We start from the raw sequence: 16,446 nt of genomic DNA, 5'->3' as shown, positions 1-16,446 counted from the left end.
GTCCTTTGTTCTGCCATCCTGGGACAAGCCTGGCTGGACCCCAGGAGGGCAGAAACCTGTCTGAGGGGTTGGCAGCAGCTGCAGTGAAACCCCTGAAAAGGCAGTTTGGCAGTACCAGGGTCTGGGCTACAGACCACTGGGATCATGGGATTGTGCCAACTATGCCAGGATGGCATAGAGGGGGCAATTCCATGATCATAGACATGTTACATTGCCATATTCAGAGTTACCATTGTGAAGCTACACATAGGTAGTGACCTATGTGTAGTGCACGCGTGTAATGGTGTCCCCGCACTCACAAAGTCCGGGGAATTTACCCTGAACAATGTGGGGGCACCTTGGCTAGTGCCAGGGTGCCCTCACACTAAGTAACTTTGCACCTAACCTTTACCAGGTAAAGGTTAGACATATAGGTGACTTATAAGTTACTTAAGTGCAGTGGTAAATGGCTGTGAAATAACGTGGACGTTATTTCACTCAGGCTGCAGTGGCAGGCCTGTGTAAGAATTGTCAGAGCTCCCTATGGGTGGCAAAAGAAATGCTGCAGCCCATAGGGATCTCCTGGAACCCCAATACCCTGGGTACCTCAGTACCATATACTAGGGCATTATAAGGGTGTTCCAGTAAGCCAATGTAAATTGGTAAAATTGGTCACTAGCCTGTTAGTGACAATTTGAAAGAAATGAGAGAGCATAACCACTGAGGTTCTGGATAGCAGAGCCTCAGTGAGACAGTTAGTCATAACACAGGTAACACATTCAGGGCACACTTATGAGCACTGGGGCCCTGGCTGGCAGGGTCCCAGTGACACATACAACTAAAACAAAATTTATACAGTGAAAAATGGGGGTAACATGCCAGGCAAGACGGTACTTTCCTACAAGAATGCGTTGTCAAATCGAGGTTTTCATGAGTTAATTTCGATTGATTTAGGATGGTGTACCTGTGCAGAATGACACTGAAAGGCGAGGCCTCCTCATAATGCTGTTTCTCATAATTTTGAGAATCCCGTCATGTATCTTGTTACGCATTTTCGTTGCAGGTGAGCGAAGGCGTAATCCATATGTCAGGTTTGGAAGGACATCAACTGTGTTCGTGTCTGGCAATAGAGTTGCAGTGCCAACTAAAACAGCCTACGAAATAAGGATAAAAATAATACATTAAGGGCTAGATGTACTAAAAATTGAGTTGGTAAAATTGGTTGCAAATAATGGAGTCAGTAGAAGTGGTCGCAAATTGTCCACCGAGTTTACCGTAACTGTTCTTATTTTGTAAACAGAAATATGTATTAATAATTTGGTTTACAAAAACCAGAATTGAAGTGGGTCTCAATGCATCCTACTGCATCAATATTAATTAATGAGTTAGGTCACAAAATGCAACTACACATTGCTGTCACACAGGCGTGGTGGCCTACAAGGGTCAGGAGACCACCATGTCTGTCATTGCTTTTAAATAAAGCAATCTTTTTTTTTTTTAAACCTAGCCCATTTTCCCTAAATGAGATGCATGTAAAAAAAGAAAAGTTTAGCTTGTTTTTTTTTTAAGAGTAGACCGTGGACCACTACCTACCTCTAAAAAATATTTTTGTCAACACTCACAAAGCCTTTGTGCATGTGGCCTTGTGATTATTTCCCTCTTTACTGAGTGTCACATTGCACTATATTCTGCATGCTCGAGTGACAGAGGCAGCTGGATGTTCAAAGAAGCCAAAATGCCGACTTGATGTGTTTGTGCCCTGTTGCCTTTCAAATGCAGCTACTAGAGGAGGAGGTGAGGTGAGCTGTGAGCTATTTGATGTGAGAGAAAAGACAAGTACAGGGCAGAATTGCTATGCAGTTCAGAATTCAAAGACGATTTGTGTCGCATCATTTTGAAATTCCTTTAAGAGTAACACTTCTGGATGTTTTGCTTGTCTGTGTGGGGAATCAAACGCATCAAGAGTCATGACCTTACAGAATCAAACCTGCCTCTGACACAGGGCAACTGCATGAAAACAGCTAAAAGTATCCATCCCAGGACAGTAGGAAGAGAGAGGATTATGGCACAGCACAGCCAGACCTCAGAGATGAAGGACAAAGCATAAAGCTACCCATTAGCAATCTTTCACTTTCTATCTGGCGCACAACACATTTTAACATTAGCATTTTATCTAGCAGGTAAATGATCTGACACCACATCCTCATCCTATTTAAAAAGATTCCTGTGTTTTGATGTCTCCTGAACCCTTTCATTACAACAGTACTCATTGCCAGTGCCACTGAGCACGCTACATTTAAAAGGATTTTTAGAAGTTCCATTTCTACTCTAACCCTCTGTAGGAAGTTGGCTCTGTATGTGCTATTTCAAAGTAAGGAATAGCATGCACAGAGTCCAAGGGTTCCCCTTAGAGGTAAAATAGTGGTAAAAATAGATAATACTAATGCTCTATCTTGTGGTAGTGTGGTCGAGCAGTAGGCTTATCCAAGGAGTAGTGTTAAGCATTTGTTGTACATACACATAGACAATAAATGAGGTACACACACTCAGAGACAAATCCAGCCAATAGGTTTTTGTATAGAAAAATATCTTTTCTTAGTTTATTTTAAGAACCACAGGTTCAAATTCTACATGTAATATCTCATTCGAAAGGTATTGCAGGTAAGTACTTTAGGAACTTCAAATCATCAAAATTGCATGTATACTTTTCAAGTTATTCACAAATAGCTGTTTTAAAAGTGGACACAGTGCAATTTTCACAGTTCCTAGGGGAGGTAAGTATTTGTTAGGTTAACCAGGTAAGTAAGACACTTACAGGGCTTAGTTCTTGGTCCAAGGTAGCCCACCGTTGGGGGTTCAGAGCAACCCCAAAGTCACCACACCAGCAGCTCAGGGCCGGTCAGGTGCAGAGTTCAAAGTGGTGCCCAAAACACATAGGCTAGAATGGAGAGAAGGGGGTGCCCCGGTTCCGGTCTGCTTGCAGGTAAGTACCCGCGTCTTCGGAGGGCAGACCAGGGGGGTTTTGTAGGGCACCGGGGGGGACACAAGCCCACACAGAAATTTCACCCTCAGCGGCGCGGGGGCGGCCGGGTGCAGTGTAGAAACAAGCGTCGGGTTCGCAATGTTAGTCTATGAGAGATCTCGGGATCTCTTCAGCGCTGCAGGCAGGCAAGGGGGGGGTTCCTCGGGGAAACCTCCACTTGGGCAAGGGAGAGGGACTCCTGGGGGTCACTTCTCCAGTGAAAGTCCGGTCCTTCAGGTCCTGGGGGCTGCGGGTGCAGGGTCTCTCCCAGGTGTCGGGATTTTGGATTCAAAGAGTCGCGGTCAGGGGAAGCCTCGGGATTCCCTCTGCAGGCGGCGCTGTGGGGGCTCAGGGGGGACAGGTTTTGGTACTCACAGTATCAGAGTAGTCCTGGGGTCCCTCCTGAGGTGTCGGATCTCCACCAGCCGAGTCGGGGTCGCCGGGTGCAGTGTTGCAAGTCTCACGCTTCTTGCGGGGAGCTTGCAGGGTTCTTTAAAGCTGCTGGAAACAAAGTTGCAGCTTTTCTTGGAGCAGGTCCGCTGTCCTCGGGAGTTTCTTGTCTTTTCGAAGCAGGGGCAGTCCTCAGAGGATGTCGAGGTCGCTGGTCCCTTTGGAAGGCGTCGCTGGAGCAGGATCTTTGGAAGGCAGGAGACAGGCCGGTGAGTTTCTGGAGCCAAGGCAGTTGTCGTCTTCTGGTCTTCCGCTGCAGGGGTTTTCAGCTGGGCAGTCCTTCTTCTTGTAGTTGCAGGAATCTAATTTTATAGGGTTCAGGGTAGCCCTTAAATACTAAATTTAAGGGCGTGTTTAGGTCTGGGGGGTTAGTAGCCAATGGCTACTAGCCCTGAGGGTGGGTACACCCTCTTTGTGCCTCCTCCCAAGGGGAGGGGGTCACAATCCTAACCCTATTGGGGGAATCCTCCATCTGCAAGATGGAGGATTTCTAAAAGTCAGAGTCACCTCAGCTCAGGACACCTTAGGGGCTGTCCTGACTGGCCAGTGACTCCTCCTTGTTTTTCTCATTATTTTCTCCGGCCTTGCCGCCAAAAGTGGGGCCTGGCCGGAGGGGGCGGGCAACTCCACTAGCTGGAGTGTCCTGCTGGGTTGGCACAAAGGAGGTGAGCCTTTGAGGCTCACCGCCAGGTGTGACAATTCCTGCCTGGGGGAGGTGTTAGCATCTCCACCCAGTGCAGGCTTTGTTACTGGCCTCAGAGTGACAAAGGCACTCTCCCCATGGGGCCAGCAACATGTCTCGGTTTGTGGCAGGCTGCTAAAACTAGTCAGCCTACACAGATAGTCGGTTAAGTTTCAGGGGGCACCTCTAAGGTGCCCTCTGGGGTGTATTTTACAATAAAATGTACACTGGCATCAGTGTGCATTTATTGTGCTGAGAAGTTTGATACCAAACTTCCCAGTTTTCAGTGTAGCCATTATGGTGCTGTGGAGTTCGTGTTTGACAAACTCCCAGACCATATACTCTTATGGCTACCCTGCACTTACAATGTCTAAGGTTTTGTTTAGACACTGTAGGGGTACCATGCTCATGCACTGGTACCCTCACCTATGGTATAGTGCACCCTGCCTTAGGGCTGTAAGGCCTGCTAGAGGGGTGTCTTACCTATACTGCATAGGCAGTGAGAGGCTGGCATGGCACCCTGAGGGGAGTGCCATGTCGACTTACTCGTTTTGTCCTCACTAGCACACACAAGCTGGCAAGCAGGGTGTCTGTGCTGAGTGAGAGGTCTCCAGGGTGGCATAAGACATGCTGCAGCCCTTAGAGACCTTCCTTGGCATCAGGGCCCTTGGTACTAGAAGTACCAGTTACAAGGGACTTATCTGGATGCCAGGGTCTGCCAATTGTGGATACAAAAGTACAGGTTAGGGAAAGAACACTGGTGCTGGGGCCTGGTTAGCAGGCCTCAGCACACTTTCAATTGTAAACATAGCATCAGCAAAGGCAAAAAGTCAGGGGGCAACCATGCCAAGGAGGCATTTCCTTACACAACCCCCCCCCAAACGAAAGAGGATGAGACTAACCTTTCCCAAGAGAGTCTTCATTTTCTAAGTGGAAGAACCTGGAAAGGCCATCTGCATTGGCATGGGCAGTCCCAGGTCTGTGTTCCACTATAAAGTCCATTCCCTGTAGGGAGATGGACCACCTCAACAGTTTAGGATTTTCACCTTTCATTTGCATCAGCCATTTGAGAGGTCTGTGGTCAGTTTGAACTAGGAAGTGAGTCCCAAAGAGGTATGGTCTCAGCTTCTTCAGGGACCAAACCACAGCAAAGGCCTCCCTCTCAATGGCACTCCAACGCTGCTCCCTGGGGAGTAACCTCCTGCTAATGAAAGCAACAGGCTGGTCAAGGCCATCATCATTTGTTTGGGACAAAACTGCCCCTATCCCATGTTCAGAGGCATCAGTCTGCACAATGAACTGCTTAGAATAATCTGGAGCTTTTAGAACTGGTGCTGAGCACATTGCTTGTTTCAGGGTGTCAAAGGCCTGTTGGCATTCCACAGTCCAGTTCACTTTCTTGGGCATTTTCTTGGAGGTGAGTTCAGTGAGGGCTGTCACAATGGATCCATATCCCTTCACAAACCTCCTATAGTACCCAGTCAAGCCAAGGAATGCCCTGACTTGAGTCTGGGTTTTTGGAGCTACCCAGTCCAGAATAGTCTGGATCTTGGGTTGGAGTGGCTGAACTTGGCCTCCACCTACAAGGTGGCCCAAGTAAACCACAGTTCCCTGCCCTATCTGGCATTTGGATGCCTTGATAGAGAGGCCTGCAGATTGCAGAGCCTTCAAAACCTTCTTCAGGTGGACCAGGTGATCCTGCCAGGTGGAGCTAAAGACAGCAATATCGTCTAGATAAGCTGTGCTAAAGGACTCCAAACCAGCAAGGACTTGATTCACCAACCTTTGGAAGGTGGCAGGGGCATTCTTTAAACCAAAGGGCATAACAGTAAACTGATAATGCCCATCAGGTGTGGAGAATGCTGTCTTTTCTTTTGCTCCAGGTGCCATTTTTATTTGCCAGTACCCTGCTGTCAAGTCAAAGGTACTTAGGAATTTGGCAGCACCTAATTTATCAATGAGCTCATCAGCTCTTGGAATTGGATGGGCATCTGTCTTGGTGACAGAATTGAGCCCTCTGTGGTCCACACAAAACCTCATCTCTTTCTTGCCATCTTTGGTGTGAGGTTTGGGGACTAAGACCACTGGGCTAGCCCAGGGGCTGTCAGAGCGCTCAATTACTCCCAATTCCAGCATCTTGTGGACTTCCACCTTGATGCTTTCCTTAACATGGTCAGATTGTCTAAAGATTTTGTTCTTGACAGGCATGCTGTCTCCTGTGTCCACATCATGGGTACACAGGTGTGTCTGACCAGGGGTTAAGGAGAAGAGTTCAGGAAACTGTTGTAGGACTCTCCTACAATCAGCTTGCTGTTGGCCAGAGAGGGTGTCTGAGTAGATCACTCCATCTACTGTGCCATCTTTTGGGTCTGATGACAGAAGATCAGGGAGAGGTTCACTCTCTGCCTCCTGATCCTCATCTGTTACCATCAACAGATTCACATCAGCCCTGTCATGGAAGAGCTTAAGGCGGTTCACATGGATCACCCTCTTGGGGCTCCTGCTTGTGCCCAGGTCCACCAGGTAGGTGACCTGACTCTTCCTTTCTAGTACTGGGTAAGGGCCACTCCATTTGTCCTGGAGTGCCCTGGGAGCCACAGGCTCCAGAACCCAGACTTTCTGCCCTGGTTGGAACTCAACCAGTGCAGCCTTTTGGTCATACCAAAACTTCTGGAGCTGTTGGCTGGCCTCAAGGTTTTTGGTTGCCTTTTCCATGTACTCTGCCATTCTAGAGCGAAGGCCAAGTACATAGTCCACTATGTCCTGTTTAGGCTCATGGAGAGGTCTCTCCCAGCCTTCTTTAACAAGGGCAAGTGGTCCCCTTACAGGATGACCAAACAGAAGTTCAAAGGGTGAGAATCCTACTCCCTTCTGTGGCACCTCTCTGTAAGCGAAAAGCAGGCATGGCAAGAGGACATCCCATCTCCTTTTGAGTTTTTCTGGGAGCCCCATGATCATGCCCTTTAATGTCTTGTTGAATCTCTCAACTAAGCCATTAGTTTGTGGATGGTATGGTGTAGTGAATTTATAAGTCACCCCACACTCATTCCACATGTGCTTTAGGTATGCTGACATGAAGTTGGTACCTCTGTCAGACACCACCTCCTTAGGGAAACCCACTCTGGTAAAGATACCAATGAGGGCCTTGGCTACTGCAGGGGCAGTAGTCGACCTAAGGGGAATAGCTTCAGGATACCTGGTAGCATGATCCACTACTACCAGGATATACATATTTCCTGAGGCTGTGGGAGGTTCCAGTGGACCAACTATGTCCACACCCACTCTTTCAAAGGGGACCCCCACCACTGGAAGTGGAATGAGGGGGGCCTTTGGATGTCCACCTGTCTTACCACTGGCTTGACAGGTGGGGCAGGAGAGGCAAAACTCCTTAACCATGTTGGACATATTGGGCCAGTAGAAGTGGTTGACTAACCTCTCCCACGTCTTGGTTTGTCCCAAATGTCCAGCAAGGGGAATGTCATGGGCCAATGTTAGGATGAACTTCCTGAACAGCTGAGGCACTACCACTCTCCTAGTGGCACCAGGTTTGGGGTCTCTGGCTTCAGTGTACAGGAGTCCATCTTCCCAATAGACCCTATGCGTTCCATTTTTCTTGCCTTTGGACTCTTCAGCAGCTTGCTGCCTAAGGCCTTCAAGAGAGGGACAGGTTTCTTGTCCCTTACACAGCTCCTCCCTTGAGGGTCCCCCTGGGCCTAAGAGCTCAACCTGATAAGGTTCAAGCTCCAAAGGCTCAGTTCCCTCAGAGGGCAGAACTTCTTCCTGAGAAGAGAGGTTCCCTTTCTTTTGCTGTGTTGTAGTTGGTTTCCCAACTGACTTTCCTGTTCTCTTGGTAGGCTGGGCCATTCTTCCAGACTCCAGCTCTACTTGTTCACCCTGTGCCTTGCACTGTGCTCTTGTTTTCACACACACCAGTTCAGGGATACCCAGCATTGCTGCATGGGTTTTTAGTTCTACCTCAGCCCATGCTGAGGACTCCAGGTCATTTCCAAGCAGACAGTCCACTGGGATATTTGAGGAGACCACCACCTGTTTCAGGCCATTGACCCCTCCCCATTCTAAAGTAACCATTGCCATGGGATGTACTTTTCTCTGATTGTCAGCGTTGGTGACTGTGTAAGTTTTTCCAGTCAGGTATTGGCCAGGGGAAACCAGTTTCTCTGTCACCATGGTGACACTGGAACCTGTATCCCTCAGGCCCTCTATTCTAGTCCCATTAATTAAGAGTTGCTGTCTGTATTTTTGCATGTTAGGCGGCCAGACAGCTAGTGTGGCTAAATCCACCCCACCCTCAGAAACTAGAATAGCTTCAGTGTGGACCCTGATTTGCTCTGGGCACACTGTTGATCCCACTTGGAGACTAGCCATACCAGTGTTACCTGGATGGGAGTTTGGAGTGGAACCTTTCTTGGGACAGGCCTTGTCTCCAGTTTGGTGTCCATGCTGTTTACAGCTATGACACCAGGCCTTTTTGGGATCAAAGTTTTTACCCTTGTACCCATTGTTTTGTGAAGAGGCTCTGGGCCCACCCTCCTGTGCAGGTTTTTGGGGGCCTGTAGAAGACTCTTTACTATTTTTAGTTTTGGTTGTCTCATCACCCTTCCCCCGGGGAGTCTTTGTGACCCCTTTCTTTTGGTCACCCCCTGTTGAAGTCTTGGACACCCTTGTCTTGACCCAATGGTCCGCCTTCTTTCCCAATTCTTGGGGAGAAATTGGTCCTAGGTCTACCAGATGCTGATGCAGTTTATCATTGAAACAATTACTTAACAGGTGTTCTTTCACAAATAAATTGTACAGCCCATCATAATTACTTACACCACTGCCTTGAATCCAACCATCTAGTGTTTTCACTGAGTAGTCAACAAAGTCAACCCAGGTCTGGCTCGAGGATTTTTGAGCCCCCCTGAACCTAATCCTGTACTCCTCAGTGGAGAATCCAAAGCCCTCAATCAGGGTACCCTTCATGAGGTCATAAGATTCTGCATCTTTTCCAGAGAGTGTGAGGAGTCTATCCCTACACTTTCCAGTGAACATTTCCCAAAGGAGAGCACCCCAGTGAGATCTGTTCACTTTTCTGGTTACACAAACCCTCTCAAAAGCTGTGAACCACTTGGTGATGTCATCACCATCTTCAAATTTTGTCACAATCCCTTTGGGGATTTTTAACATGTCAGGAGAATCTCTGACCCTATTTATATTGCTGCCACCATTGATGGGTCCTAGGCCCATTTCTTGTCTTTCCCTTTCTATGGCTAGGAGCTGTCTCTCTAAAGCCAATCTTTTGGCCATCCTGGCTAACAGGAGGTCATCTTCACTGAGAGCATCCTCAGTGATTTCAGAAATGTGGGACCCTCCTGTGAGGGACTCACTATTTCTGACTAACACAGTTGGAGACAGGACTTGAGGGGTCCTGTTCTCCCTATTTAGGACTGGAGGAGGGACATTGGCCTCCAAGTCACTAATTTCTTCCTCTGTGATGTCATCATCAGAGGGGTTGGCTTTTTCAAACTCTGCCAACAGCTCCTGGAGCTGAATTTTGGTAGGTCTGGAGCCAATGGTTATTTTCTTTATATTACAGAGAGACCTTAGCTCCCTCATCTTAAGATGGAGGTAAGGTGTGGTGTCGAGTTCCACCACCTGCATCTCTGTATCAGACATTATTCTGCTAAGAGTTGGAATACTTTTTTAAGAATCTAAAACTGTTTCTAGAGTCTAATTCAAACTTTTAACAAACTTTTTAAACTCTAAAAGACAATGCTAAACAGGGACTTAACACACAAGGCCCTAGCAGGACTTTTAAGAATTTTGAAAAATTTCAAATTGCAAAAATGAGTTTCTAATGACAATTTTGGAATTTGTCGTGTGATCAGGTATTGGCTGAGTAGTCCAGCAAATGCAAAGTCTTGTACCCCACCGCTGATCCACCAATGTAGGAAGTTGGCTCTGTATGTGCTATTTCAAAGTAAGGAAAAGCATGCACAGAGTCCAAGGGTTCCCCTTAGAGGTAAAATAGTGGTAAAAATAGATAATACTAATGCTCTATCTTGTGGTAGTGTGGTCGAGCAGTAGGCTTATCCAAGGAGTAGTGTTAAGCATTTGTTGTACATACACATAGACAATAAATGAGGTACACACACTCAGAGACAAATCCAGCCAATAGGTTTTTGTATAGAAAAATATCTTTTCTTAGTTTATTTTAAGAACCACAGGTTCAAATTCTACATGTAATATCTCATTCGAAAGGTATTGCAGGTAAGTACTTTAGGAACTTCAAATCATCAAAATTGCATGTATACTTTTCAAGTTATTCACAAATAGCTGTTTTAAAAGTGGACACTGCAATTTTCACAGTTCCTAGGGGAGGTAAGTATTTGTTAGGTTAACCAGGTAAGTAAAACACTTACAGGGCTTAGTTCTTGGTCCAAGGTAGCCCACCGTTGGGGGTTCAGAGCAACCCCAAAGTCACCACACCAGCAGCTCAGGGCCGGTCAGGTGCAGAGTTCAAAGTGGTGCCCAAAACACATAGGCTAGAATGGAGAGAAGGGGGTGCCCCGGTTCCGGTCTGCTTGCAGGTAAGTACCCGCGTCTTCGGAGGGCAGACCAGGGGGGTTTTGTAGGGCACCGGGGGGGACACAAGCCCACACAGAAATTTCACCCTCAGCGGCGCGGGGGCGGCCGGGTGCAGTGTAGAAACAAGCGTCGGGTTCACAATGTTAGTCTATGAGAGATCTCGGGATCTCTTCAGCGCTGCAGGCAGGCAAGGGGGGGGTTCCTCGGGGAAACCTCCACTTGGGCAAGGGAGAGGGACTCCTGGGGGTCACTTCTCCAGTGAAAGTCCGGTCCTTCAGGTCCTGGGGGCTGCGGGTGCAGGGTCTCTCCCAGGTGTCGGGATTTTGGATTCAAAGAGTCGCGGTCAGGGGAAGCCTCGGGATTCCCTCTGCAGGCGGCGCTGTGGGGGCTCAGGGGGGACAGGTTTTGGTACTCACAGTATCAGAGTAGTCCTGGGGTCCCTCCTGAGGTGTCGGATCTCCACCAGCCGAGTCGGGGTCGCCGGGTGCAGTGTTGCAAGTCTCACGCTTCTTGCAGGGAGCTTGCAGGGTTCTTTAAAGCTGCTGGAAACAAAGTTGCAGCTTTTCTTGGAGCAGGTCCGCTGTCCTCGGGAGTTTCTTGTCTTTTCGAAGCAGGGGCAGTCCTCAGAGGATGTCGAGGTCGCTGGTCCCTTTGGAAGGCGTCGCTGGAGCAGGATCTTTGGAAGGCAGGAGACAGGCCGGTGAGTTTCTGGAGCCAAGGCAGTTGTCGTCTTCTGGTCTTCCGCTGCAGGGGTTTTCAGCTGGGCAGTCCTTCTTCTTGTAGTTGCAGGAATCTAATTTTATAGGGTTCAGGGTAGCCCTTAAATACTAAATTTAAGGGCGTGTTTAGGTCTGGGGGGTTAGTAGCCAATGGCTACTAGCCCTGAGGGTGGGTACACCCTCTTTGTGCCTCCTCCCAAGGGGAGGGGGTCACAATCCTAACCCTATTGGGGGAATCCTCCATCTGCAAGATGGAGGATTTCTAAAAGTCAGAGTCACCTCAGCTCAGGACACCTTAGGGGCTGTCCTGACTGGCCAGTGACTCCTCCTTGTTTTTCTCATTATTTTCTCCGGCCTTGCCGCCAAAAGTGGGGCCTGGCCGGAGGGGGCGGGCAACTCCACTAGCTGGAGTGTCCTGCTGGGTTGGCACAAAGGAGGTGAGCCTTTGAGGCTCACCGCCAGGTGTGACAATTCCTGCCTGGGGGAGGTGTTAGCATCTCCACCCAGTGCAGGCTTTGTTACTGGCCTCAGAGTGACAAAGGCACTCTCCCCATGGGGCCAGCAACATGTCTCGGTTTGTGGCAGGCTGCTAAAACTAGTCAGCCTACACAGATAGTCGGTTAAGTTTCAGGGGGCACCTCTAAGGTGCCCTCTGGGGTGTATTTTACAATAAAATGTACACTGGCATCAGTGTGCATTTATTGTGCTGAGAAGTTTGATACCAAACTTCCCAGTTTTCAGTGTAGCCATTATGGTGCTGTGGAGTTCGTGTTTGACAAACTCCCAGACCATATACTCTTATGGCTACCCTGCACTTACAATGTCTAAGGTTTTGTTTAGACACTGTAGGGGTACCATGCTCATGCACTGGTACCCTCACCTATGGTATAGTGCACCCTGCCTTAGGGCTGTAAGGCCTGCTAGAGGGGTGTCTTACCTATACTGCATAGGCAGTGAGAGGCTGGCATGGCACCCTGAGGGGAGTGCCATGTCGACTTACTCGTTTTGTCCTCACTAGCACACACAAGCTGGCAAGCAGGGTGTCTGTGCTGAGTGAGAGGTCTCCAGGGTGGCATAAGACATGCTGCAGCCCTTAAAGACCTTCCTTGGCATCAGGGCCCTTGGTACTAGAAGTACCAGTTACAAGGGACTTATCTGGATGCCAGGGTCTGCCAATTGTGGATACAAAAGTACAGGTTAGGGAAAGAACACTGGTGCTGGGGCCTGGTTAGCAGGCCTCAGCACACTTTCAATTGTAAACATAGCATCAGCAAAGGCAAAAAGTCAGGGGGCAACCATGCCAAGGAGGCATTTCCTTACACCCTCCAACCATTTTCCAGAAAAAATAATAATGCAAACAGCAGGGGCCCATCGATACAGGCTGAGGGGCTCTGACCCCCACCTTTTTCCAGGCCAGAAAAGTGTCTGTCAAGCTGATCAAAGTGTCTGTCAGACTGAACTCTTCAGACTGAGTGTCAATCAGTGACACCTCCTCACAGAGTGGGGTCAGTAGTCACACTGAGCCCCTCCCACTATGTGATGAGATTGGGACTGCTGCCTTCTCTCATTGGCTGACAGTAGGTCAGCCAATGAGGAAAGGCAGCAATCCCATTCCTCCTGGGACCTCCAAGGCTTGAAACTGCTGCCTTCCCTCATTGGCTGACCCAAGGTCAGACTATGAGAGAAGAGAGCAGTCCCAACCCTCCTGGGACCACCACAAGGCTTCCCTGTTGGAGTTGCTGCTGTTGAGGTAGGTTTTCTTTTAATGTTTGGTGCGTGTGTGCATGTATGAATGTATGTGAATGATTGGGTGTGAGTGAGGTGTATATGTGCTCCTCCCATCAACTCCCCTTCCTTTGTAAAATTACCAGCCGCCACTGAATACAAGTTTTTTTTACTATTGTGCCTTAAACTATCTCACCAGTCTCAATTACCTTTTCTCTATGGCCTCTACCTCTCCTCACTCCCTAAATAATAATACGATGAATCCTGAATTCATCCTTTCGAAACTTTCTAAAAAAAGCCAGACAGATCTGATGCTTTGTGCTGTTCTTTTTTTCCTAGAGTAGTGATCTTCAAACTGTTGGGTGAGCCCACCGCTCTAAGGGGTGATGGTGGAATTAGATTTCAAAGGTAGGTGCTAGGCTCTGGTAAACAGGTACCTTTAGCCTATCCATGAAGACTGCAGGCAAAGATCACACTGAAAAGCAGTGGGATATAGTTGGAGGAAAAGAGAAAAAGTCATAAGACACTCTTTAATAGGCAATCGATAATGTCTTTTGTAATGCATGTTGTAGCTGAGAGAAGGTGGAAAACTAAGGACCACCACATTATTCCTAAGTTCTTATCCACTTAGTTATGATTATGGATCATACAGCAGACATTTTTAGGATGAAATGTCTGCCATTAGCATGTTGGCAATTTTCTATATGAGTAGCACATGTCTTATGAAACACTTTCAGTCAATCCTGGTAAGTTAGCCAAGAGGGCATTTGATTTTGGTACCTCTTTATGCTTAACATTGTCAATAAAAGTTCAATAATTCCAGTATGTAAAGTGCATTTGACAAAATGACAGGTTTGGTTTAAGGTGTCACAAATGGCATGGGGCCTCATTGAACTGTTGCCGGATGGAAATGCTAATGTGAATAATAATGACAAATAAATAAAAAGGCTCTACTGAACGTTCTGTGGTCGAACATGTAGTGTGAAAACCTATTTGATACTTCAGAATCAAATTTCTGTACACAATCTTCCAGAAGCTTATAGACAGACTTCCAGCACTCGCTTAAAACCTGCATATTCTTACCACAACACAATGGATAGATCAAAACTGTCCTGCCGACCTCTTCGGCACGGACACTGTTCCATCGGAAAGTGGATGAAGAGGTGTCAGAGGACTGTGCTTCCCCTTCATGCATTTCCTGTTTTAGGATATCCCAAAGCAGGACACCAATCAACTGGGCTCAAGCTCCAAATGGCAATCATACTGCACCCTTTTCATGGGGCACTGTCAGATGGCAGGAAGGGCAGCAGGACAGGATGCATAGCCAGTCGTTGGTTCAATGCCATGTAAGATGTTTGCTAGTGCCAGCAGAAAGGACATGCAGTGTGTCACTGGCCAGGCACACTTTAGGCACGTTGGGTGGTCTATCCAGGAATTATAGGGTGCAGTTGAGTAAGAAGCTTAAAGCTGGGGAACAAAAGTGTTGTACCTGAACTATGCCAGCCCCTCATTCCTCAGTTGACACCCTCTAAAGAATCAAGAGTCCATCACTCTATGTGCCCCCTGTCTCACGTGTTCTATATGGCACAACTAACAACTTTGAATTAAATCAATTTCATAGATGAATTAATTCCTAATTGCTGTGAAAATATTTCGAAGAAAGATTAATGTGCTAAATAATTGGAATTTTCGAAAATACATTCTGCATTTTGACATGCTGTATTCTGTTTTTCAGGAAAATCAGAGATTTCTGACAGATGTGTTGCATGAGGTAATGTTGCTTGATGGTTTGGCCAGTTCACATCCAGTCTCGCAGGAAGTGGTGAAGGCCACAGACATTGATCGAGTGTTTGATTGGATTGCATATAAAAAGGTAGGATGGAGGTACAGAACATAAACCACATTTGTTAGTCCGGTCAATTACATTTATTTGTTAATTTTGCACTTGTTTACATTTGGAGATTGCAAGGAAGGTGCATGCTGGTGTAGGCCACTTCAGGTTGCAGGTCTGTGAAAAAGTTACAGACAGCAAGCGTGATACTAGATCTCTTGCTCCAATTGAGAGAGGTGACTGTGATGGGATAAAGAGAGGCAATGGGCAGTCTGCTGAAATAGGAATATTGTGTTTCTTTTAGGAATTTTAGATAGAGTTGAGAACTGCTCTTAAATCTGGGATGAGGGCGATACAGACATTTTGGTTTATATTTCTATTTATTTTCACTATTTTAAGGTGCTGCTTACCATGGGCAGTGTCAGAAGGAAGGATTAGAAGAAACATGTTGGAAAAAGATTCTGAATTGATCTTTAGTTGAAGGCGTTTCCCAATACATGGCTAACACGCCAAGCAATAAAACAATTCTCCCCTCTCCCCAAGCAACTATTGGCCCCAGGGATGTCATCCTCCTGTGACAAAAGATATTATTGAATTGAAGGGGCGCATGCCCCCCTCCCCAAGCTCTTAAGGCCCCATGAACCCAGGTAGCACATTTTAATTATAGTGGAGTGGGCGTGCGGTCCCCCTCCCTGAGCCTTACGAGGCACCTGGAATCCAATACCCAAAGGTCAAATATATTAACATTAAGGGAAGAGGCGTGTGGTGACCCTAATGGGCCCTGGGAACCCCATCCTCCGGGCCATATTTAAATTTTAGGGCAGGGGCATGTAGCCCCCTTCCATGAGCCTTATGAGGCCCTGGAAACCCTATCCTAGGGCCAAATACATTAACATGAGGGGAGGAGGTACATGGCCTCCCTCTCAGAACTGAAATGGGACCTGGAAATCCCATCTTCCAGGGCCATATTTTAATTATAGGGTAGGCGGGCATGTGGCTCCCCTCTCGAGCCTTAAGAGGCCCCGGCGCCCCTTCTCACAGGATCAGATACCTTATTATTGGGGGGAGGTGACCCCCTTTCCAAGTCCCAAGGGGAGATTAGGTTTGGCCGTATCCTCCAAGCCAAACATAACTTTGGGCCTCTCTTGGCTCCAGCAGGCACACGCACTGAAGCCGACGCTGCTCCAGCTTAGTGGGAACAGTTGGTTTCTGCTTGCTTCAAACAGGTTGGAGAAATCACAAGAGCATGGAAATGGAAAAAGAAGCATGCTCCTACCCAGCAGGAGAAATTTCAAAGATGTCCGCAGTCTTATGGACAAGGAAAACCATGGTGAATGGGGGTCCCCTGGAGCATGTAAGGCTCATATAAGGAGGTCACATGCCTGCACCCCTGAAAATAAAGTTTTTGGCCCCTGGGAATGGGGGCCCCCATCCACTACAGGCTCAGGAA

General features: G+C 47.7%; 1 protein-coding gene across 1 annotated transcript in view; it reads left to right on the top strand.

The window, feature by feature from the left end:
- Nucleotides 1-16,446, top strand: part of TRHDE (thyrotropin releasing hormone degrading enzyme) — a 2,205,852-nt gene that overhangs the window by 1,081,733 nt on the left and 1,107,673 nt on the right. Inside the window, exon 6 of the mRNA XM_069229561.1 lies at nucleotides 14,901-15,038. Coding sequence (XP_069085662.1) covers nucleotides 14,901-15,038 — 138 coding nt within the window. The remainder of the gene's footprint in view (nucleotides 1-14,900; nucleotides 15,039-16,446) is intronic.

This window comes from Pleurodeles waltl, chromosome 4_1 (genome assembly GCF_031143425.1).
Source record: "Pleurodeles waltl isolate 20211129_DDA chromosome 4_1, aPleWal1.hap1.20221129, whole genome shotgun sequence".
In the NCBI taxonomy this organism is placed as follows: domain Eukaryota; kingdom Metazoa; phylum Chordata; class Amphibia; order Caudata; family Salamandridae; genus Pleurodeles; species Pleurodeles waltl.
Note: the sequence above shows the minus strand (reverse complement) of the source record. Positions and strands in the feature narration are given on the sequence as shown.